Consider the following 26,702-nt stretch of genomic DNA (forward strand, 5'->3'; position numbering starts at 1 on the left):
TTCTCAAAAGGTCATTGGCAGTAAATGGTTCAATCGTTTGAAGCTCAAACCCGATGGATCTGGTGAACGACACAAGGCTCGCTTAGTGGCCAAAGATTTTCTCCAAACCCTTGGCCTTGACTACTTTGATACATTTAGCCCTGTGGTGAAACCGACAACCATCAGAGTGGTGTTATGTCTAGCTCTTGCTCACAACTGGCTTATTCGACAGCTTGATGTGCATAATGCATTTCTCAATGGTACTTAACCGAAGAAGTTTTCATGTCTTAGCCCCGAGGATTTGTTGATCCTGTTCATCCTGATTATGTATGTAAACTCAAGAAATCCTTATACGGCCTCAAACAGAGTCCTCATGCTTGGTACACCAAACTTAGTCATTATCTCTTACATTTGTGCTTTATTAACTCTAAGGCAGACAGTTCAATGTTTCTCTTGAGCACTCCAACAGACACGGTAATTGTATTAGTCTATGTTGATGATATAATTATTAGCGACAGCTCAATCTCTCTCATTCAACAGTTGATTCAGCATCTGAACAACCACTTTGTACTTAAGGACCTTGGTCCACTCCATTATTTTTTGGGCATTCAAGTGTCTCATTCTAAAGACTCACTCCACCTTTGTCAACAGAAGTACATCAGTGAGCTTCTTACTTGAGTTGACATGCTTGATTGCAAGTCTGCCTCCTCCCCTATGGCTTCTGATGCAACACTATCTCTATATGATGGAGAACCTTTGGTTGATCCTACACCCTATCGGCAAGTTGTTGGAGCTTTACAATACTGCATCATAACTAGACCTGATCTCAACTTTACCGTTGGCAAAGTCTGTCAATATAGTATGCTCCTACATCATCTCATTAGGCAGCAGTCAAACGAATTCTTCATTACTTGTGCGGTTCACTTTCCTATGGCATAACCTTTCAAGCCTCCTCTAATTTCGCTGTCTCTTATTTCACTGATGCCGATTGGGCCTCTAGTTCAGATGACCGCAGAGTTACCTACGGCTATTGTGCTTTTCTTGGACCCAACCTCATCTCATGGTTGTCCACCAAGCAACATGTAGTCTCTCGAAGTAGCACTGAGTCTGAATATCGCGGTCTCGCTAATGCTAGAGCAAAAGTCTTATGGCTGCATATTCTTTTGACTGAGCTTCAGATTCCTCTCAATCCTACACTAGTGCTCATTTGTGATAATATTAGCAGACTTCATCTTGCAGCCAACCCCGTGCTTCATGCTCGCATGAAGCACATCGAGATTGACTACCATTTTGTGCGTGAACGAGTTATGGATAAGATTATCACTGTTGAATACACTCCCTCTAATGATCAGCTTGTCGATATTATGACTAAGCCTCTACCTTCTAATTGGTTTCTCTCTCTACGCAGCAAGCTCACTGTGGTGCCTCACCCCATTCCCTTGAGGGGGGATGTTAGAATACAAAACAATTGTGTACAACTGAATGTATAGTACTATGTATAGAACTTGCCAATTTTATTATTCTAGATGTGTGCCACGTATATAGTTGATTATTTTGTACTAGCATACTGAGTATAAATAATATTTTTGTCCTTAGCTCTAATTGAGCTAGGTTTTCCTCATTTTCTTATCTCCGCCTCCTTCTTTTCTATACCTGCACCATACTTTTCTTCTGTAAGAATGATAATAAAAACAATAAATAACTGCAAAGGTTGCTTCATAAAATTTGACAAGAACCAAGGACCTTTAAAAAAGTGAAAGAAGTCACTAAACGATAATTTAAAAAAGATGACGATATTTAAAAAAAAGAAATCAATTGACTGCAAAATAAAAAGGATTTTTAGAGTGGCAACAACCATTTAACGACCCTTTAAAACAAAGTGTAAAGTTGCCAGCAGAAATCACTAGAACAGAAGACAAAAAAAATGAAAACCTAGTAATAGAACGACCATACAAATATGAAAACGACAAATAAAACTATAGGTGCAATAAAACGACAATTTATGTAAAATGAAAAAAAAAAAAAAAACTAGAAAATGATTTACCATCCAAAGAAAGACATAAAGGTTTAGAGAATAGACACCAATCATGTAAAAAAAATTGAAAACAAAAATAAAACAAAACGACGATAAAGTGAGAAACGACAATGAGATATAAAAAACCTGAAAACGACAAGTAAAAGCCACAACGATGGTTACAAGACAAGAAGAGATGAAACCAAAAATGAAGAAAAAAAAAACCATTAAAACCCTGAAAACGACATTCAAATATAAAACCACATAAGCGACAACATGACATAAAAATAGAAAACGAATAAGAGCAAAAAATCTAAAAACGACACTAAAGCATAAAACAACCAAACCTAACAAACGACAATAAGTAATAAAAACTACAAATGCTTGCAAGTTGAAACGACTATCATCAGAAAACGTTATGGGAATTATGTTAGACGACAACAACATGAACGTGCAATTCAGAGAGATCCGTAATTTGCAAAACCAAAAAAGGAAATAAAACGGTAAAACGACAAGCACCTGAAAAAGGAGAAAAAAATTTAAAATGCTGATAAAAAGTAACAATAATAAGATTTTCTTTGTTTTTTTATAGAAAAATAAGAATAATAAAATCCTGAAATTCTATAATTTTAAGAATAAGAGAAACTTGAAAAAACAAATACAATTAGAAAAGAGAAAATTTTTAAAAAACAAATGAGAAATTATTTTTTTTTTTGTTACAATAAAGCTCTTCCTTAAATAAATTAAAAAAAAACCTTTCATCCCAATAAAGATCTTCCTCCTCCCTCTATTCTTTTATTTTATTGTTCATTTTTGTTTTAATTTTTGAAAAGGCTCTCTAAACGCGAATATCAATTCCTTAAAAAATAAAAATAAAAAGAGATAATGATAGAATAATTTAACGATATTGGAATTTAATTATTAAAGGTTAAAATGGATTGGCGAAAAAGAAGAGGTCTTGATATCTAAATTACGAAAAACCCATAATCGTAACTGAGAAAAAATTAAAAATGGTCTTGCCTGGGGGGTAGATTCGTCAAATCATACACAAATAAAAGAAGATTCTATGATCAATCTAGTTACCTCGGAAGAATCCAACCAAAAATCCTCTCCCAAAAAGAGAAAACGATATTTTCTTGCACACCAAACAAACAGATTTCTAAGGAAAATTCTTCAGACGAACAACGAAGAAAGATGGCTTCTTCGACAGCCAAGATAACGTTCCGAATAGCAATGGTGGTTCTTGTTCTCCTCCTCTTCTTCTACGTCGGCCGTCCTCTCTACTGGAAGATCTCGGCCACCGTCCACGACATTCGCCAGAACAAACAGACCGTCAAGGAAGGTCAAATTTCTCTCCATATCTTTTTTCTTCCTCAAAAATTGAAACAAAAGAGGACAATTTCTAGGGTTTGATGATTTCTCTGATTTTTGTTTTTTTTTAAAGGTTTATCGCAGATCGTAATGGAAGCGCAGCGAACGGTGGGTTGGTACCACGACGAGTCGGACTCGGGAGCCCGAGAGGGCCGGTTCGGGAAGAATCTCCGGTCGGCCACGAGTCGAAAGTTGCAGGTTTTGCTAGGGTTTTGAATTCGCATTATTACTATTTTGTGTAATTTAACCTAAAAATTTTATTAATACTGCTGTTTAGTTTTTTGATGTGATTATGTTCAGATCTGGTTAGAATAAATGGAGCTCTTTAATGAGAGTGTAAAAAAGAAAAATTTTTAATTACTTGGTTTAGTTTTAGTTTAGTTATTTAAGTACTTGTTTAACACTTTTTAAGCTACTTGTTAGAAAGTGTAAGAACAGAACTATATATATAAATGGTATGTTTATTGCCAATGCCTTGTTTACTTACAAGGATTTTAACACTATCGGTATTCTGTTTTAAACTGTCATATCTATACATGTTAGATTTTGTCGTTTTGATGTAAATTTGATCGTATCTAACATTAAAAATATGCATTATTGGTTCGGATACCCTGCCATAAGAGGCACCTTGAAATAATTGTATTAAATGATGTTGGAAAGATTTGGCCTCGTTCAGTTCGCGGATTCGAATTTTTAATTTGAGTTAATATGTGATTTTATGTAAAAAATTTTCACTGTAGCAGAAAAAGTTAGATGTGACTTTTTATGAGAGCTTTTAACTGTAGTAAAACTGGAATTGAAAACTCAAATAATAAGCAAAAAAAAATAATCATGTATCTATCACATAATAATTAAATTTTATAGAAAAAGTTATGTTATATGCAAAAAAAATTTCTTTGTTACAATTAAAACCTATTCAAAACTATAATGTTTTGCACACACTAACTATTTATGTAAAATTTTATATTATTATGCGATAATAATGTGATTATCTCAGTTAAATTTCAAGATCGTTCATTAATTTCACTGTCATGGAAAAAATGTTAAAAAAAATGAAATTTTAAGGACTAAATATGCTACAATTAAAAATACAGAGACTAAAATGTCACTATGCTGAAAGTCATAGCCTAAGGTAGCTATTACTAGTCTAGTAGTTGTTTTTTTCTATTAGTTGCGATGCGACCAGGCGTTTACTTATGAGATTAGTTGAGTAGGCTTGCGTTAGTTGTCTGCTATAAGATAGCTAGTTTTGGGGCTTTCGACATAAAAAAGCCTATCCGGCTTGGCTTCGCTATCGCTCATGACTTGTATTGTAGTCGTAGTCTTGTAGTCGGCCCGGAATGCCTTTGTAGTCTTTTTAATCCCCCACTGCGGATACTAACCTTCTTTCTTTGAGGAGCACAATCAACAGCACTTCCAACGCCTTCATCGGAGAAAAAGCGGGCAAGGGAAGTCGCCGGGTAGTACTCTCGGGTCATTTTTTTCCCCCTTACCCAACTGTGGGAGAAGAAGGATTTTGGAAGCAGTCCCCTCCTACGGTTTGATGATTGCTTTAATCAAGAATGGGTTATGCATTAAATCATCGTGCCCTTCTACGAACGAGGGAACCGATTAATTATATGGCCACCGCTACGAGATCGTCCGGTAAAGACATAAAAAAATCACCCACAAATGGTGTCGAAATGGCGATTGAAGCGTCGGAAATAGCCAATGCGCTCATATCTCGAATTGCACTCCACCCACTACCACTACCTTCGTTCCTTATGATTCTAGGGGTTTAGGATAGGAAGAGGGCTAAGCTCAACTCAAAGATGCTAAATAAGGGCCTTCATTATAATAGCTTTCAATGCGCATTGAGCGAGTAGTTAGTTCAGTTTTGTATGACTCGTTCCCACAGTTTTTCCGTGAAGGCTCCGGAGCTCTCTTTTCTTTTCAGGATGGAACGTTTGTTCAGGACCACAGGACGGGCTAGGGTCCCGTTGAATTATACCTACCTGGTAAATCCCGCCACAGAGGTAGTTTTCTACCTCTCGAACACATAGATGCCAAGCTCCTTTTCATTAAGATTTTAGGACTCCTAGTTCTTTTTTTAAATTTAAGGAAATATTGGCATTAAAATTGTTGTTATTAAATACTTTATATCACTCTTACAAGATACAAGGTAAATGGTTTGCAACCGTTCTCATAAACAGGCTGTCAAAATAGGAGGTTTTATTTGAACCTTTTTCCTTTGAAAATACATTTGAATAAAGTATACAAACAAAATGTATTTTCATTAACTTCTTTATAAATTTACAAAATTGTACAATTTTTTGACCATGTACAATATGCACGCGCTTGAGCTCGCGCGAGCATATATATTTTCTCCCCATCGAGAGGTTATTAAAGTAACTAAATTAAATAAAATTCTTGTAAATTTTTTTTTGGAAAACCACATAACTTTCATAAACTGTATATGAGCAAACTCCTGAAGCAACTCAACCAACCACTAGAGCTACGCATCCACATGTGCATCTCAAGAAACTACATGAGCTAAAATTGAGAAAGTAAAATCTCTATATACGTGTTCATAATATTAAGGCCGGGTTTGAAATTGATTCCGTTTTTATTTTCATGTTTTTCGAGAAAGAAAAAATAAAAACGTTTCCAAAACGACATTTGACGCAATAAAGACAAAAAACGAAAATGAAAATGATTTTTAGTTTAGTGTAAAATGAGAGAGAAATAAAAAATGACTTTTAGTCATTTTTTTTATTTTTGTTTTCATTTTTTCCTCTCTCGAGCAGAGAGAGAGAAAGATAGATAGTATTGAGTTTTTTTATACTGAAAACAATCTATTGATAAAATTACCAAACACATTTTCAAAAATGATTTCTCTCTGAGATTGAAAACAATTTTATTTTCATTTTCATATAAAAAATAAAATCATTTTAAAACGAGTTCTAAACGCGCCCTAAACTTTCACATTCTAAACACTTTTATTTAATCATTTACTTTAAAACTCATTCCCTTGAATAAAAAAAAAAAATCAGCCCAATTACAAAACTTAGCCTGCCAGTAAATAGGCCATGGGTTTTCCAAACCTTTTCTTATTGGCCATATAGCATAAAGTGGTTACCTTTTTTTTTTTTTTTTTTTTTTGACCCTTTTGCCTCAAAGGGTCTCGCCACTATTATTTGGATCCATCAGTCCCTCCCGCGTCCATTGCCTACCCAGATATCAAACTCAATTTTATACCTCATTTCAATAAACATAAAAGTGTACATGGTTTTACTTTAGTAAACATGTTAAATTCTTGAGTTCCTTTTGTTCATAGACATGTAAAATGGCAATGTCAATCAAGTATAATGACTTTGTGTGTGTTTGAGATTACTTTTGAAACTCTCAAAAGTACTTTACACAATAAACGATGCAACTACTTTTAAAAGTACTTTGCATAATAAACGATACAACTATAGTGTTTGGTAGAAGTACACAAAAGTACTTTACACATAAATTAATGTACTTTTTAAATTATTTTGAAAAGTTAAAATGTATAGTTTTTAGATTCTACTTCTATTTCTATTTTTGATTTAAGTAAAAGAAGTATTTCTATTAAAAGCACATTAATTATTTTAAAAGTACGACAATCCCAAACTTACCCTTTATGCATAATAATCACATCATACATGTAAAAATTTACCTCATAGAAAATATTGTTTCTTGTCATGGTTTTCAAAATCTAGATTTTACTTACCTCTTGTCCAAAATAGCTTGAGAGTGAGTAGTGAATTTTCCTTTTCAGAAACTTGATGTGCTAATAGGTCCTAGACACACACTTTAATCTATCACAACCATATAACAAAGAATTGCAAACTAGTTTTTCAAAGCATCTTGCATATATAAACATTCTCTGTAACACTTGAAATTATACTATATATAATCCCATGTCATTCATACTTTCAAAAAGGACTTTACAAATTCATAAGATAATACATGGTTGCAAATAATACTCCTTAATTTAGAAGTTCAAAAAGTAAGAAATTAACTTCATAAACTAATAATAATAAATCTGCAAGTGAAACAAGTATGTTTCAGATAAGTAGACATATAAGAGTAATTTACACTCTAATTCATATACACAAACATAGATAAAATCACAAATTAGATACAATTTATCCATTTAAAGAAGTTATATTCACCCGTAACACAATCAAGTATCAAATGGAACATAATATAATCGCAAGCAAGTTCGGTTCTAGCTAACTAAAGCATTTGTAAACAATTTCAAACCCGGGGAGAATATCAAATTAATCCTTGCAAATAAAAGATCGTTATTGAGTAAAGTGATAAGCAAGGATCATTGCCCCAGAAGATTGTTTTTAATTAATTAATTATTAATTTTGTAACACTAAATATGAAAAGAGGGTTTTGATCAATTATACTAATAAACTGAAATTAAAAGAAAACAAATCACTAATTAGAGATAAAAGAAAACAAAAATTAAAAGACCGGTTAAAAAATCATTCTCAACTATTGGACAATGAAATTATGTTAAATAAACAATAGTATCTCTAACTTTCTATTAAAACCATCAACCCATAGATAACAATAAACTCTGCTATAAATATGATCATCAAAACACTATATGAAATATCTTGATACAAATTTCCGACAAGTACTCAAAAGTGCAAATATGATCATCAAAACACTATGAAATATCGAAAAATTCCGTTTTACAAGTTTTGGAATAAACGATTTTTGATTTTAGGTACTTCGATGCTTGAGTCAGAATTGATCTATAAATCGAAAAATAAGAACAAATTAAGGAAAAATTTAGCAGCCTACTAGGCCGAAAATTGTCAGGATTGGGCCGGGCCATATACTGACCCTGAGAAAGGCCAAAACCAAAAGAAAACTTACCAATTACCCACCTATAACTAATTGGGAAAGAAAAAAGGAAAGAGTAGAAAATAAGTCGAAAAGTTTAAGAAATTATATAAGTCAATTTTTAGTTATAGAAATTAATAGGTCATAACTTATTAAGTTATGATTCATAATCAGATAAGTTATGGATAAATTTGTTAAGTTATGGTTCATAGCTAGACAAGTTATGGACAATTATGGACAATAATTTGTCAAGTTATGGTTCATAACCAGACAAGTTATGGACGAAAATAATAATTTGGCCTATTTATTAACTTATGTAAATTATTGACCTATTAATTTTAATTCATCTCAAATTTTGACCTATATTCTTTTTTAGTTAGCTATATTTTCTTTTGGCTATGTGGAAAGTGATTGAAATCTCAGATGAAAATGGTCTAACCTTGCCGACACAGGAATAAAATAACACAATATTTTTCCACAAAAATTCGATGTGTTAAACATAATGGAAGCTGAGATTGGCGGGCCAAGAGGGAAGTAATCGGTCCACTTAGCTATCATTTTTCTTGCCATTACTTGACACATCTTTCAAACGTTACCACCCCAAGCCAAGAGCCAATTGTCAGGATTTAAAATTTTTGAAATGATTGAAAATTTGAAATGATTGGACCCCCAAAACAAAAACACACCCTTTCGCTTCTGGACCAATCCTCTAGTTGTTGCAAATTTCGAATCAATGTGAATTGTGACCTAGTTTTTGATTATCAAAGCAAAAAAGAAAAAAAAAAAAAAGTGACTTAGTGTTGTCAAACCTCTAACTCTTTTCAACTATGCACATTGTTAATTTGTTGTGATTATCTGTCTCTTATTATCTTTTCTGAGATTTACGTCCAATCCGTACTGATTTTTGATACTCATGAATGAAACTCGAATGAAATCCGTGATTCATATTGATTCTTGATGCTCATGAATTCTTTGTGTAACTAAATTTTAGTAGGACTCTAAAAAGTATGCGGAGCCGACAAACTCTCACACACCTCAAGAACTGTATTTTTTTTCCTCCAATGTTTTCATTTTATGTTGAAGATACAATTTTAACCGATAGAAAGTGATTGCTGCTTACCTCACTTTGGTCAAATACAAAGTGAACAATGTTTTCATTAAATTAGAAATCCATATTGCCCCGTTCTTTTCACAAATTCGAGTTTTGCTACAGTAAAAAGTTTTCAGAAACAATCACATCTAACTTTTTTGCTACAGTAAAAAACTCTCACACAACATCACATCTCAACTCGAATTAAAAACTTGAATTAACGAACCGAACGGGCATTTGTGGCTGAGTGTGATATCCGTCTCTCTCTCTCTCTCTTTTTTTTGGTTCAATGATATAGCTGTTTTTCTCTTCACCAACCTGTTTAAACTTGTTAAATGTCATCTTCAAAAACTTTTGCCCATATCTCTAGAAGAATGTCTAGTACACATGTAGTTTAGATTTCTATCTTTCACCTTTTTACCGATCAAAATCTCATTAAAATAAAAGAGAACTCATGAGACAGTTTTTAATATAGATATAACGACCGCAAAACGCAACCCTACAAGCAGTGTAATTTCTCAATCCTACTATAAAATTCTCCCAAAAATAAAGCCCAAAAAGGAAAAAGCCATCCCCGGGAGAGTTTATTTGGATAGGAAAGTGGATCCCTTAAATTAATAAAATCCCAACTTTACATCCCAAGTTTGGGTCATCCCCGTGAGGATGAAATAATCATTGCCAGCATAATAGCCAGCATGGTTTCCTTAAGGAGCATAGATTTTCCAAAATGCAATGAAAAATTGCAGTATTCTATAGCTAGATTGGCTAAGATTTGTTTTTAAAAACAAATTGAATAGAAGACTTTGTATTAAAAAAATATATTGAACTTCAAATTGAGAGGTGCATAGTTCACACTAAAGGTGCTATATATGCAGTTCCTTATGATGACATTGGCATGATCTTTGCCTTCAAATTAGTGGTTCTTCTTTAATTAAATTAATCTTGAAAATTGTATTAGGGTTGGGCCAAAGAGTATGATACCCCTTTCACAAAAAAAAAAAAAAAAAAAGGTATGATACCCATGCACCCAACCACCCAATGTATGAATATTAAAGTTACAAATATCCAATTTTGTCAAAGGGAATCCCTATCGGGAATCTAGCAAAGGTTTTTTTTTTTTTTTTTTTTTTTTTTGAAGTGAAAACTGAAGCTTGTTTTGAAGCATATGAATTTTTCTAATCCGCATGCCGCGTTAAAGAATATTATTAACTTAAATTAATGATAATAGGTCAATATGGAGCTCCTTAAGCTTGGCTAGGTGCAATTTATCAGCCCCGTTCATTTCACCGATTCGAGTTTTGTTATAGTAAAAAGCTCGCAGAAACAGTCACATTTAACTTTTTTACTACAGTAAAAAGCTCTCACATAAAATCACATCTCAATTCAAATTAAAAACTTAAATCAACAAACTAAACGAGCCCTTAAATTCTTAGCGTTGAAATTTTGCCAAGTCATTTCCTTGTTTCATAAGTAATGATAGTTATAGAAGGGGGACCAACAGGCAACTTCTCCACGTATGCTTAGTTTGTAATGTAGCGGTGATATGGGGACATGCCTCTCATCATTTCCCTCTCCATCACCCATAATAAATCACAAGGCAATTATGGTTATAATTCCTACCCATCTATACGTATATATTTTATTATATAGTTGTCTATATATGAATTTCTTTATTTGTCTTTCTGAATACAGAAAGATTTAGGGCTTGTTCATTTATATTTTTTGAGCTAGAGTGATTTGAGTTAAGGTATATTTAAGTATGGTTTGAGTTGAGACTCTAATTTGAGTTTGTGTTTCGATGTGCACATTTTGAGTTATGGTTTGAATTAAGAATCTATTAGAGTTTGTGTTTGGGTGTGTCAAAACTTGAATTTATATTTAGATAGTATTTTAATAAAAACTCAATGGTGTGGAAAATTTTAATAAGGTATATGAGTGAGGTTTTATTCGTCTCATCGTTGTGAACGCATAGAAAAAAATTATCTCAATCGGAATTAAAACGAAAAAGTTATAATGTTTTTAAGAATAAAAAAAATATTGTTCATTAACTTTAGTTTAAGTTTAAGAACATGAGTTGAATGGAGAACTTAAACTCAGATTTTAGTTCTAAACTCAAGTTCAAACTCAAATTTTATAAAAAAATATGAACTTAAATAAAATTATAACTTGAGTTTAAACTTTACATTTTATGATAAAGTCATGTATGAATTTATAGTTAGGCGAAATCTATAATTATTATGAATTTCTCTAAAGATGAAAATAAAAATAAGATTTTGTTTGCAATTTAATATTATTTACCATAGGCTTTTGGGTAAACAAGACATCCGCTTTTCACATGTCCTCTCCATTTAAATCCTCCATTGCCTTGTAGTTCTCTCGTTCATTAAAAAAATTGCTTGAACATCGCCTTATATTGTAAATTTCTAACTGAAAACCAAATACTTATTTACCTTTTATACCATAGTAGTATCTTTATTATGAAACGATGTACTTACAAATCTGTAGTATATTTTCTCATAGCATAACACTCATTTAATATTTTGTAAAAAAAAAAAAAGTTATTTTAATACATAGCTATGAATAATGCTAGGGACACCAACTTATATACCAAATGACGTGACATGTAAGTTGTCATTTTTTTATTAGTCGATATAATCTCTTATCATTAATTGATGTGACAATATTTTAAATACTCACTCATATAAAAATAACAATTCATATATCATATCAGTGGATACACAAAAATTAAAATTTGAATCGGTGTCTTTAGTATTATTCCATAGCTATATGAAGTCTACAAAACATATAGATCATTGTTTAAGCCTGTGAGGTTGCGTATTTTAGATGAAACATGTAAAGATACGAATGAGGGCTAATAAGATTCTAAGTGTAGTAGTTCTATATGAAATTCGTTGGTTTTTTTTTTTTCTTTTTTGGAGAAAAATCGACGAGGTCAATTCCAGTGTTTGAACTTTAACTTCAAATCTTGAATAATGTAATCCAATATATTTAGTCAAATAAATCCAGTGAATTACAAAATTTTCGGCTACTAATAAGAGTGTTTGGTAAACTGCGTAGTGATCAGGGCAAGTTAAATATTTATTAAGGTTGGATAAGTTCCATCACGTGTCCAAACACCCCCTTAGACTAAGAAAAAAGGAAGAAAAACAAAAGTGAGCTTTTGACCAAAATAATTAATTTGCATTATTAGTAAAAGTAAAGCACCTTTTTAATGCACAACAATAAAGCTTCATTTTTTTTAAAAAATGTTTCTAAAAATCTTTTGTTCCTTTTTTTTTTGCTGCTTTTCACACAAATTACTCAATTAATAATCTTTTTAAAAAACATTCTTGATTCTACTTATCCAATTTCTACAAATTTGAAACCTTTATAATCCTCCACCATTCAAAAAAAGAATGATGTGGGCTCTCACCCTCAACACCCATAAAGTTGATTTAAAGCTCATTCAATGGTAGGGAAATTATGATACTAAACATAGTGGGGTTAATTTCCAAGCTAATTAATTGGAAAGCTATACTAAATGTAGGTTGGTGGGAAGTCTATATGGAGGACATTTGGAATTTTTGTAGCCTCTAGGAATCTCATTAATTTTGCACAAACATTAAATCAAAATTGGCATATGGGACAAACTATAAATTAGATTAGGATTGATGAATGTGGAAAAAGGTAGATGCCTATTATCCTTGTAATTGAGTGTTTGATTGTGACTCAACCTAACATTGTGATTAATTCTACATATTTTGCCAAAAAAAAAAAAGATGCAACACATTATTGAATTGATTTTGTTCAACTTTTTATGAAGATAATCTTTTCTAGTTAGATATTTTGAGTTTTCCTTCTTCAATTAGTTGCACAATATATATGCTCCTTTTCCAAGTTTTTTCATCGTATATACATATGAGTGTGGTTTTAATAGTTACTCTATTATTTATTTATTGATGGCATCGTTATTTTAACCGTAAAATATTAATCTGACGGTTGTAATAAATTAAAAAGTTGACTAGAAAAAATTATGACAATTAATGAAATTTGATTCTTATCACTTCACTTTATCAAATTTCTATATTTCATAGCACCATTAAAAACCCATCTATATAGATGAATTTAATTAAGGGCCTTGGAAAAACCTACCTCTTTGCTTTGAAGTTTTTGGTTTCTAAATTTTAGCAAACACCTATATGAGATTTGAATGTTGCTATTTCGGTGAGTTGAACTCAACTATTAAGAAATATATAAAAATCGTGGACAAGTCAACTTATAAGTTGCAAGTTAGCATATGTCAAGTGTATCAAATTTGAAATTAACGGCAAATGTCAATATTTTTAAAGTAAAACGTCTAGATCACAATTTAGGAAGACAAATGCATTGAATATTTTTGTATTTTCACACCATGCGTGGAACGATCCTATGTGAATGTTGTTTAGCCATGAGAGTCAATCTTTTTTTTTTTTTTTTTTTTTTTTTTTTTTACCCCACATTGCATGCCATGTGCTCAAGAATTCTTCGCACATGTGTATTTAATGTCCTTCTTTATTTAAAGTAAAAGGGAAAAAAATAAAATAAAATTTCCTTTGTTAATTAGTGAACTATATGTGCGAGTTATTTTTTATCTAAATTTTTTTTTAATTTTGTTTTTAAATTTAGTGTGCGAGATTTAAACTCGACATTTATAGATATTTTATAAAAAAGTCAAATGTGACATTACCGTTAGGTTATATATTTGCAACCGCAAAGTTTCCCAGATGTCCGACTTTGAACAATACACCAAAAGTTAGTTATTCTAACTAAAGAATCTTTGGTAGCATGGTCATGCAATACCAAATGAGAAATCTTTATAATATTCCTTATCATGATTATTAGGATATACAAATTTACTTGTAAAAGTGTGAGGAATCCTATGTCATTGTTAACAGGTCCAAGAATTATATGTAAATTTGTGATCAATCATAAAGATACCGTGATAATTACCGGTGGTAATCTATAGTATTGTTATCCTAACAAAAAACAATAGGAGCTATATGATCATGCATACCATTTCAAATGCGAACTCTATATAACACCTCTTACTATCTAAATACAAATTCAAGTTTTAACTCACTCAAACACAAACTCAAATAGATTCTCAATTCAAACCATAACTCAAAATGTACACATCCAAACACAAACTCAAATTAGAGTCTCAACTCAAACCATACTCAAATACACCTTAACTCAAATCAAGATCTGAACTCAAGTCACCTTAATTCAAACGAACAAGCCCTAAGTAAGTTGAATCTCGACCTTTACAAAAAAATAAGATCTAAATCCCCCTTTAAAAATATAAAGTATTAAAGGGATACTATAGAATATTTCAAGAGAGATTTAATTAATAAGGTGACCTAAGTAGAATGAGGAAAGACACCGTCATTTTTATTACACCGTCATTTGTCTGATTTGAGCGTCGGAGTGCCTTTTGTACATCTCTAGCGGTAGTGAAGATGGAGAACTGTGGAGAAAATGAAGCATCTTTGATGTTGTGATTTTGATCACTCCAACTACATAGTTTGGTCAAAACCTCCAACTGCCAAAACTGAAGAAAAGATGGCAAACAAAAGAGAAAAGGAAAAAAAAAGAAGGAAGCAAATTTTTAAAGAGGAGATTCTCAATCCACGTGGGAAACTCTTACGTAGGAAACGCACATAATAGCATCTTGTTTTGGAGGGATCATTCAAAACCTTTTGCATAATAATAGAGAGATGACGTGGCGGACAAGGTAGTTCTAACTTCAAGTTGTCAAAGTGGGTCCCATGCCATGGCATCTGCAGCCAGTGACATGTGTACACGTGTCAGACTATCCAATAAGTTTGAAACGTTTTTGTGAAATTAGTGGGAAAAAAATAAAATGAAATGAAATAAAGTGGACCAAAAACTGATTCACCTCAATGGGAAAGAGAGTTAAATTTTTGGATGGTGTTTGATTCTTTTCAAGATTTGGTTGGCTATCTTTTACCCCCCTAATGCTTGTCAAATTACTATTTTTCTCTTTTCTCTTTGTCGGTCTCATTGTCTGCTCTTTAGATCCCATTTTGGATAGTAACAATTACAAGAAAAAAATTGGACAATTTTGTATGTTGACTAATCCATATGAATGCTCAACCTCCAAACCAAGGGTGAAAGAAAGTAGCCCTTTTTCCCTTTGGTAATGAAAAACTAATTATAATTTTTTTTTTTTGAAAATAAAACTAACTATAATTTGATCACATCTAATTTGTATTCTCAAATTTTTAATATGCCGATATATTCTTATTCAAAGATCGAAGTATTTAAGATCAAGAAGTTTTGCTTATTCAAGTTTAAAAAAAAAATTAAATTAAATTTTTGTGAGAGAAATATTATAGCGAAAATTTAAGTCATGATTTAAAACGAGGCTATAAACTTCCTTGCCTTGATCGAATCCAGCCTTCCCCTTCCAAATTTCAAGAAATCCAGCTTCCCAATTAAGCTAACTTATTTAATTTAATATTTAGACAAATTATTCGAATAAAAGAACATTTCAAAAAACAAAAAACAAAAAAAAGTTTTTCCTCCTTAGGCCTTAGGTAAGAAAGTTGATTCAGAAATTAATTATTCCAAGAAACCATACAAATTATTTGCTGGTTTTATAATATTTATGGTCTGCTATTTTTGGACCAATGATATCCAATATGGGCTCCATTTATCTTGGTGAGTATTGTGGTGAATATTTCCATTTTCAAAAAACATAGCTTTACAAAGGGCAATATATATACTATTATCTCATTACATAATATAATGGAATATCACACTTTATATGTATGTTAATTACCTTATAGAATCATGCATGTACCTAAGAGATAAAGACAATAAAAGTTTATTATAGTAGTCCAACTTTCATTTTCACAACCAAATATGGCCAAATTCTAGCCTTTTCAAGACTCATGAAGCAGAAATTTCAATGAAAAAGAAAAGTAGCCGAACAATAGACATTTTTATTTTTATTTTATTTGTTGCAAGAATCACATTGGAAGAGGAAGTTAAAGATAAGGAAAGGAAAGAATTTCTTTTGGGAACAAAAGAAGGTTTCCCACCTTTCTTCTTGGGTTTTTCTCAAATGGCATTTTCAGCAAATAGATACAAATATGTATACGTATGTTTGAAAAAATAGTAATCACAATATAAAATGAATGATATTAAAAGATAACAGATTGCAAACAAGTTGGTCAAGAAAAGTAGCCTAAATCACAAGTACAATGCCACGATTATTTTTATATATAAATATAGTATTAAATTCCTTCAACTTACCGAATCTCATTAAATTGTAGGAGGTGCAATAAAAAAAAATTCTCAACTCTATGAGAATTTTTTAACAGGAAGACTTAAACTTAAGGGCTTGTTCTTTTGAGTGAAAAACTCAAAAAAATGTAATTCGAATTACAATTTTATTCGAGTTCATGTTCTTTTAAGTTTAAACTCGAGTTTAAACTCGAGTTCTAACTTGAGTTTAGGACTAAAACTCGAGTTCAAGTTTTCCCTTCAACTCGAGTTCAGAAACTCGAACTCAAATTAATTAACAGTATTTTTTCTATTCTTAAAAATGCTATAACTTTTTCGTTTTAATTCTGATTAAGATGATTTTTTTTCTATGCGTTGACAACGAAAAGACGAATAAAACCCGACCTATATACACTATTAAAAATTTTCATCAGCATTGAGTTTTTATTAAAATACTATCTAAATACAAATTCAAGTTTTGACTCACTCAAACACAAACTTAAAAAGATTCTCATCTCAAACCATAACTCAAATGTACACAACCAAACACAAACTCAAGTTACAAGTTCAACTCAAGTTATAACTCAAATTCAACTCAAGAATTATACTTAAGTTAAACTCCAAAAGAACAAGCTCTAACACTCTTGGTTTTCAAATAAACATTATAGAACTATTGCAAACTTCATATCCAATGGTTTATAAGAGATCTCATTGACCTTTAAGATTCCCTTAATTAACTTTGTAGTATTCTTAATGATAAAAAGTACAAACCGAAAATGTAGCACTAGTTCTTAATTAAGTATGAAAATTTAAAGACCAAAAGCAACTTTTTTGTTATGTAGTATTTCAAAGTTCATTAGAAAATCATTCAAAAAAAAAAAATGTTCATAAGAAAAAGTTGATGATTTATTTATTTATTATTTTTTTAAGGGGGGCATAAAGCTTGATTTTCAATACATAATCATTGGTCAAATTTATCAATTGACGGTGATTATGCTAATCTTTTATTTAATATATATATATATATATATTATCTGTATGTATAACTTTTAAATCTTTTTTTCTTGTGTTAGCTCAATATCCTAGGCTCCTATAGACATCTTGCATGGCTAAGGAAAAAAAAAAAAAAAAAACATTTCGAAAAAAAAAAACAACAACAGGAGTAAAAATGGTTAAACAAATAAAAAAGAAACAATAATTATAAAAGCTAACAAACTGCATTTTTTTTAACTATTCCATGGCTTTTCATTTTTACTTTTTTTTAAGAGTTATATTTAATTATTCCATTGACTTGCCAATGTAACCATGGGTGACATCAATGTCATGACTATTCTCTCCTCCATATTATGTGTCTCTTACTCTATACATATAACTCTTACTCTTACTCTTACTCTCTAGCCCATAAAAAATTTTAAGCATATTCATACTGATATTTTTCACATCTCTCTCTCTCTCTCTCTCTCTCCCAATCAAAGTTGAAGAATATAGTGAACCAATGAAGATATAAACATCTTTGTATATTCTTTTACTTTGCCATGATCATTCATTTTGAAGTGTTTATATTCAGCAATGGTTTTCTTTGGCTTATTAACACCTTTTGCTTTTGTTCTTTTATTATGATTATTTATCCAGGAATGAGTTGATTCAAGGATTCAAAGAAGAACTTTTTTTTTCTCTTTTTTTCCTCAAGCAGAGTTTGGTAGTTTTGAAGTGTGGAAACAATTGTACATTTCTGGGTTGTGGTTGAAACAGAAAGAATGTTGTTGGAGAAGAACTTCTGGATGATAGTTGTATTGCTTCTTTTAGGAGTTGCAGATGTTTTTCATACTGTAGAAGGCAGGCCTCGCCGGATTCTTTTGGATACCGACGTCGATACCGATGATTTCTTTGCTTTCCTTTACCTCTTGAAGCTTAACAGATCAGAGTTTCAGTTGGAGGTAAGTTTTTCCCCCCCCCCCCTTTTTTTTTTGGTTATTATTTTTACTATATTATGTTCTGAAATCTGCCTTTTGAAAAGTTGTTTGGTGTCAATTTCAGCAAGTTATGACTGGAAAAGGAATTTGATCCTTTTTCCTTTTTTTTTTTTTTCTCAATTGAATCAATGAGGATTTTATGAGTACATAGATAGTTGTAGGTGCAGAATTTTCCTACGGTCTCTGTGAAACTTGTTGTTCATGCTATTTTAATCTTGAGACATTATTATTATTAACATTATTATTGTTGTAGTTATTAATATTATCATTAACTATTTTTATGTATTCTTTTTTGGACATTATGATCTTATCACTTGTTATTTATATTTTCATGGTCAAAGGAGAAAATAACTCTTTGTCTAATTAGGACCACAATAATGCTGGCAATTAGCTGTGAATTTGTATTACTATTACATATTTTTTACTTCTGAAAGCTCTTATTAGTACAATTAGGACAAAGCAAATGATTTCTCATGTTTCAAAAGCTGCTTTTTGCTAACCATACTATATAAGCTCCAACAGACACAAAAAAAAAAAAAAGTAACCATAAAAACTTACATTGATTAAGGCTGTCACTATCAACACAAACGCTTGGACTGATGCTGGACATGCAGTGAACCAACTCTATGACATCCTTTACATGATGGGCCGCGACGACATTGCCGTGGGAGTCGGAGGCGAGGGAGGAATACAAGAAGATGGCACCATTCTCCCAAATGTTGGTGGATATCTTCCCATAATAGAACAGGTAATTTGTTTTCTTTCTAAAACTCGAATCGTCGAAAAATGTCTGCCCGGACATTTTCGCTTCTATTTTTTTTTCCGAATGTCACCAACCTTATATTATGTTAATGTTGTTACACCTATGAATTCAGCTAATTTATGTTCAATGTGTTTTAGGGGATGACAACATCAGGAGGGTGCAGATATAGACAAGCCATTCCTGTAGGTCCAGGTGGTCGTTTGGATATTGACTCAAATTATGGCATCAGAAAAGCCTTCCTTCCACAGGTATATAATTATGGGAGAAAGAGGGAAATAGGCTAAGATTTGAGATGAATTAAAATTAATAGGTCAATAGTTTACATAAGTTAATAAATAGGCCAAATTACTGTTTTCGTCCATAACTTGTCTGGTTATGAACCATAACTTGACAAGTTATTGTCTATAATTGTCCATAACTTGTCTTGCTATGAAATATTACTTAACAAGTTTGTCCATAACTTATCTGGTTATGAACCATAACTTGACAAGTTATGGCCTATTAATTTCTGTAACTAAAAATTAACCTATATACTTTCTTAAACTTTTCATATTGACATATTTTCTACTATTTCCCTATAATTATTTTAAAGTTATCATAACCTTTTATGAATTTCTATTCCAATTCTGCTTGCTCTGGGCCTAGTCATTTTTGTCATTTACAAGTCGGACCCCAAACTTCTAATTTTGACATTTAGGATCTTAAGTTTGCAATTCTTCGAAATACAATGCAGTCAATAACAGATGTCAATTAATGAACGACAATTGGAATCCGAAATAACAAAATTAAAAAGTTCAAGATCCAACTTGCCAACCGACAAAAGTTTCGAGATCATTTCATGACATAGACTCAAAGTGCATGTGTGCAAAACCCTTTATAGATATGACTAAATTGTAGTGTTTTTTTTTAGTGGATATATTGGAAAATCAATTTTTGCTCACTCCGCAATCTGCATTAATAATTGGATATCAACTACTTATAGTCTTATATGAATTTAGCTTACAAAATTTTATTATGATTTAGGGGCGCAGGAGATATACACCTCTAAAACAACCAACTACTCAGCAAGTAATGTATGAAAAAATATCTGCAGGTCCTATAACGCTCATAATCATTGGAGGACATACAAATTTCGCCATATTCCTTATGAATCATCCACACTTGAAGAAAAACGTGGAGCACATTTATGTCATGGGCGGAGGGGTGAGATCGAAGAACCCGACCGGTTGTTGCCCCAAGAATTCCTCCTCATCTTGCACTCCCCGGCAGTGTGGTGATCCTGGCAATCTGTTCACCGATTACACCAGCAATCCTTATGCAGAGTTCAATATCTTTGGAGACCCTTTTGCAGCATACCAGGTAATAAAAATGATGCCATGTTTTTCCGACATTTTGAAGAAGCTAAAAGTGACTACGTCGATTCTGAGATAGTGACACAAGAGCATCTTCAATGCAATGCCAATGTCAAATTTTAGCATTTGATTAGTAAAATCACTTTCTAATCCAATGATATTTCTGGTGTTAAATTTGACTTATTTGGCACCAAGTATTGCTTATGCCAAATTCTGGTATTTGATTGCTATTAGGTGATGCATTCACTTTTTCATTTAATCATTACAAAGCTTAATAATCACATCAAAAATTAGATATAGTATGTGAATTGGTATTATGCATTAGAGCACAAAGTAAAATAGTATATCAAATATGTTATTTTTGGCTTTTTTTTTTGCGCCAAATATAGCATTGACATCGACGTTTGCATTGGAGATGGTCTAAGGACAGATTTTTCAGGTGTTTCATTCTGGTATTCCAGTCACCCTTGTTCCCTTGGACGCCACAAACACCATTCCCATAAATGAGGACTTCTTTCATACATTTGAGAAGACTCAGAGAACATATGAGGCACAATATCTCTTCCAATCATTGAAGATGGCTCGTGACACTTGGTTTGATGACCAATTCTATACGGTAGTTTCCTCATTGCAATGTTTTCATTTTCATGAAAAGGACTTTCTTCTCTTAATGACATTTCTTCTATATAACATCTTTTTTTTTTAATTTAATTTATTTATTTTTTTTTTACTATTTGCAGAGCTATTTCATGTGGGATTCATTCACATCTGGTGTGGCAGTCTCAATCATGAGTAAATCACATAACCACAATGGGGAAAATGAGTTTGCTGAAATGGAGTACATGAACATTACTGTGATTACTTCAAACAAGCCTTATGGGTTATCCAATGGATCGAATCCATTCTTCGATGGCCGCAAAATTCCGAAGTTCAACTTAAAGAAAGGTGGAGTTCATAGTGGTCATGTTCAAACAGGACTTAGAGATCCATTTTGCTTTGTGAAGAATGGGAAAGGGAGATGTAAGGTACATAGTTGCTTTACTATATAACACTTAGGATTATTCTCACTTTTGTCCCCGAACTTCATGATCATTTCCACTTTACTTTCTAAACTTTAAAAACTTCTATTTTACCCTTGAGTTTTGAATTAGTCCCACGAAAAACATATATGGAAAAGGAGGATGTTAAGTGCAGTCACGTGGTATCTTTCCATTAAAAGTAAATAGAAAAATACCACGTGACTGCACTTAATGGAAATTCTAATAAAAAGAGTTAAGTGAGATTAATTCAAATTTAGGGAGACAAAGTATGCGTTTTAAAATTCGAGGAGCACAAGTGAGATTGATCCTATCATTTATAACAAACTTCTTTACTAAAAATTTATGTTTTTGGTCTAGTGCCTCTAATCCTAAAGCTTCCTAGAACTTGAAAACAGGATGGTTATACAACTGAGGTAACTGGACCTGAAGCAGTAAGTGTCCTTGTTGCAACAAAAGCAAAACCAAATTCAGATCTTGACAGCCCACTTAATAGAGCATTTTATAAAAGTTTCTTAGATGTAAGTCAAACTAATATCTATTTCTTTAACTGAGATTCTGCTTTCAATGTTCCTTGCTCTCAATATGGCCCCATCTAAATGTTACGAAATCCTTCTTTTCGAATTCGCAGCTTCTAAACAGTCCTCGACACAGTGGGAAATTCAACTTCACAACGCAGTTTCCTTATTACAGAAAAGTTCTTTACAAGCCAGATTTTGCAGGGAGGAGGCTTGGGAAACCGGTTGTGTTTGACATGGACATGAGCGCCGGAGATTTTCTCGCGCTGTTTTATCTCCTCAAAGTACCTGTGGAAGTGATCAATCTCAAGGTAAAGAATGATTTTCGTTCTTCTTTTTTCAGTTCATGAACAGTAAGTGAAATGACATCTTTCCATTGATAAGTACAAATTTTTAATATTGATTGACTTGTCAATTTTCTCAATACTTGCTAATAAAAAGATGACAGCTCGGTCTCCACACGCCAATTATTATTTAAAGGTTGGTATAAGGACGAGGATATAATATATATTTATATAACAGAAGCAGTAGTAAATTTTCATTTGTGTGGTCTTTGTTCTCTTGCAAATGTAGGCAATAATAGTAAGCCCAACTGGGTGGGCAAATGCGGCAACAATAGATGTCGTTTATGACTTACTTCACATGATGGGGAGAGATGACATTCCAGTTGGTCTTGGAGAAGCATTTGCAATGAACCAATCCGACCCAATCTTCTCTGCAGTTGGAGACTGCAAATATGTCAAGGCGATCCCACATGGAAGTGGAGGATTTCTAGACTCCGACACGCTCTATGGCCTTGCTAGAGATTTGCCAAGAAGTCCTAGAAGGTACTCATAATTTGTGTATTATGTTAGTAGAAGCTTTCCTCGATAGAGTAACCATTTCTGAACGTTACATCCGGTAAAAAAGTATGTAAAACTGATAGAATCTGATACAGATTTAATAGTTCGAAACAATCTTACTAGTAGGGTATTTTTTCATATCCTACCGTAGGAATCTTGGCTTTGTGATAGAGTGAAACTAAAATGTTTCGAGTTTTGGTTGAGACCTTAGGTATACAGCAGAGAACTCTGTTAAATATGGAGCTCCAAGGAACACAGATCATCCTGAACTACGCCAAGCACTTGCCAGTGAAGTTTGGGAGTCCATATTGACAACACTTGAACCAGGTTCCAAGATTACAGTGCTCACAAATGGACCCTTGACTAATTTAGCCAAGCTTATTTCATCAAACCAAAAAGCAAGCTCCCTAATTCAGGTTAGTAGTTGAATAGAATTTGAGAATTTGTTCCTGTATATGCAAGTCTTCTCCATTTTTTCTGTCCTATTCTTTAGCTAGTTGAATCAGAATTTTAAGAAACTGTGAAGTGAAGTGCATATGTTCGTTTTTATTATTCGCATGACCAGTAACGGATCGACTTTACTTGACAATTTTGACTTATTATGTAGAAAATTTTCTCTAAAATATCAGTTGTGTTACTATTTAATAAATTGTAACCGTGTCCCATTACGTGTAAAATCTTATAACAATGCCGCCATCAAACAAAAATTATGTCTTATATTTTTCAAATTGTGAATTTTTTGGCTCGACCAATGCACACAACATGTACAAATATAGTTGGATGAGCAGAGAACAAGATAGGAAAATTGGATAGAGGATTTGATTCTGGTAACATTTGCTGATTATATTTATACTCTTTTTGCAGCATGTATATGTTGTTGGGGGACATATCAGCAGTGGTCATATGGACAAAGGGAACGTATTTTCAGTTCCTTCAAATAAGTATGCAGAGTTCAACATGTTCCTTGATCCTTTGGCTGTAAAGACAGTCTTCGAATCGACGCTCGACATCATGCTCATTCCGCTTGGCGTCCAGCGCAGTGTCTGTTCATTTTCTAAGATCTTAGAAACGATGAAAACAATGAAAAGGACAGCTGAGACCCGGTTCGCCCTGCGTTTGGTGTCGAGGCTACGTGACTTGAAAGAACTGCATAGTAGATATCAGCATATGGTAAAGCTTGTCAACCATAAACTTTCCTTATTTTGGGATGTAAATTCTCATCTTTCTACTTTCATGGTGAAAGGAAAATCCATTTTCTTTTGTCCCCAAGATTTGCAAAATGAAATTGTGTTTTTATTTAAATTGTAGGATACTTTTTTGGGAGAAATTCTTGGTGCTGTTTTCTTGGCTGGTGATCATTCCCATCTTAACACATCTTTGAAAATCAAGCCCATCAAAGTTTATGCCCAAGGAATTGAAGCAAAAGATGGGCAAACTTGGGTTGATGAAAAACAAGGAAAATCAGTCAAGATTTTGGAGAACATAAATCCCATGGCATATTACAATGTTCTTGCAAAGCAGCTTAGTGATGAGAAGCAATCTGCTGTGATAGCAAGTTATGATGAACAGAAAAGAATATGGATTAAACCTCCTAGTTAAGACTCCAAAAAAAAAAAAAAAAAAAAAAAATCTCTGACAGAACATAATTTATTTTTGTTTTTCTTTTTCTTGAGATGCAGAAGCTTGATTTGTAATGGTTATAATTCCTCACACAGAGATGTTTAGTCAGATGAAATGTTCCAAGCGGAAAATAGCTCAGTTGAAGCAAAAAAAAAAAGAAGGTGACACATAGAAACAAAGAAAAATGCAATTAGATTGTTCTTTTGTCTTTTATTTGTTCTAACAAAGCCAAGCTCAAAATTGTCCATTGTTTCTGTTGCTTGAATGTATGATTATGATATCAACAGTTTGTCATGACTCATTGGAAGCAAAAAATTCTAGAATTTTCCTTGCCTGGTCATTTTTTTTCCAGAAAGAAAGTCCTGTAATACATGATAAAACAAAACTTGATTTGTCAGAATTTGGGATAATATAATAATTTTTCAAAAGAAAACATAAAATTATGGTACTTCTTTGTTTCTTATGATCAAGATATTTTATGATGTGTGATTATTCTTGCCCAAATAGTATATCCATAAATTCAGAATGAAAATATTCCCTTCACCTCTAGTTTCTTGCTCTCTTTGGGGGTCCTTTTTCAGTTTTTTGCTAACACCACATATGGGGTATCACCACATATGCGTTAATGTTGCAGAATTTTTTAATAGAAGATTGGCTCTTCACGTGGAATTTTTATTATTATGTTCACTCTAAACATTAATAGTCTATTTGGATCACACATTTAAATAAGTGATTTTGATTTTAAATTTAAATTTTGTAAGAGAACTCATTAGTAGGAATTTTTTTATTCAAAATTTTTTGAGAGAAAAATATTATAACAATAACATAATAAAATTAGAATTTCATAACGTGATTAAACGAGTCCTAAGTTCTTTCGTAGCGTTTAAAAAAAAAAAAAAAAACAAGACAAATATTAAACTCTTTCACCTAGCGTGCTCGGTGCATGCATGTTCATCATTTCCCATATGCTAGTTATTCTCATTTTTGTCATGGTCTAATATTTAGATTTGATTTGGTTCGTTTACCTAGATATATGTTTTATTGTCGTTATTTATTCTCAGGATTCTTTTATACTGTTAGGGAATATTCTCAATACTATATTAAGAGATACAATAATTTGTAAAACTTTACATCAAAACTTACAAACTCAAATGATAAAATTGTAAAAGTTACGATAATCTATAAAATTTGAATTTTACAATAATTTACGTTAAAACTTATAAACTCGAACGATTCATCATAAAATTAAAAAATTGCACAAATTATCGTTCGAATTTGTAATTTTATCGTTTGAGTTTGTAAATTCTAACGTAAAATTTCACAAATTTTCGTATCTCCTGATACGGTGCCAAAAAAAAAATATCCCGACAACATAAAAGAACCCAAAAAATCTCCTCCTAATGGACGTTTTCATCATATTCTGTTAAATTATATTATTTTTTAATTCATACTCCGATATTATGATGTAATATAATAATTTAAAACTTCTAGTCACCTGTTTTTTCATACCCTACCCACATAATTTCTCTATTAAATTAAAAAAAAAAGCATAAAAAAGAACCTGGCCATTAAAATATATATATATATATATATATATATATATATATATATATATATATATATATATATATATATATATATATATATATACACACACACATATATATATACGTATATATATACACACACACACACACACACACACACACACACCAAGCAGAAAAGATGTGGTATCCTATGCTACCACTAATTTCCAGGTTTGTTTGTGCAACACTTTCCATGAAAGAGAGCTCCCACAAATCAACGGTTGACCTTGAAAGAATCATATCTTTCAAAACTAGATTCATAATCCTTTTGATTTGCCACTATAATCCATTAAACTATTATTATTATGATTTATGAGCTTCTAACGCCATATTTTTCTCAATCTTTGCCAGCAAGAATGCCAACTAAGAACTACAATGATGCGTCATACACAACAGTA

The 26,702-nt window shown here is 32.0% G+C and overlaps 2 protein-coding genes across 5 annotated transcripts; both read left to right on the top strand.

The window, feature by feature from the left end:
• The first annotated feature begins 3,088 nt into the window (after window positions 1-3,088).
• LOC21394547 lies at window positions 3,089-3,744 on the top strand. The gene is made up of 2 exons (XM_010107370.2): window positions 3,089-3,335; window positions 3,438-3,744. Exons 1-2 carry the CDS (start codon window positions 3,188-3,190, stop codon window positions 3,578-3,580), a joined length of 291 nt encoding a protein of 96 aa, XP_010105672.1. The 5' UTR covers window positions 3,089-3,187; the 3' UTR covers window positions 3,581-3,744.
• Window positions 3,745-18,283: 14,539 nt separating this feature from the next.
• Window positions 18,284-25,020, top strand: LOC21394548. 4 transcript variants are annotated; one of them, XM_010107371.2, is made up of 12 exons: window positions 18,284-18,550; window positions 19,155-19,334; window positions 19,487-19,597; window positions 20,373-20,708; window positions 21,141-21,317; window positions 21,442-21,726; window positions 22,137-22,259; window positions 22,370-22,567; window positions 22,830-23,083; window positions 23,310-23,514; window positions 23,963-24,268; window positions 24,407-25,020. In XM_010107371.2, the coding sequence occupies exons 1-12, from the start codon at window positions 18,371-18,373 to the stop codon at window positions 24,695-24,697; spliced, it is 2,646 nt and encodes an 881-aa protein (XP_010105673.1). In that variant the 5' UTR covers window positions 18,284-18,370; the 3' UTR covers window positions 24,698-25,020. The 4 variants fall into 4 exon arrangements, with proteins under 4 accessions (XP_010105673.1, XP_024027519.1, XP_024027520.1 ...); XM_024171752.1 differs by having other exon boundaries at window positions 18,475-18,550; window positions 19,201-19,334; XM_024171751.1 differs by lacking the exon at window positions 22,137-22,259.
• Window positions 25,021-26,702: the final 1,682 nt, after the last annotated feature.

Source organism: Morus notabilis, unplaced genomic scaffold, assembly GCF_000414095.1.
Source record: "Morus notabilis unplaced genomic scaffold, ASM41409v2 Scaffold38, whole genome shotgun sequence".
In the NCBI taxonomy this organism is placed as follows: domain Eukaryota; kingdom Viridiplantae; phylum Streptophyta; class Magnoliopsida; order Rosales; family Moraceae; genus Morus; species Morus notabilis.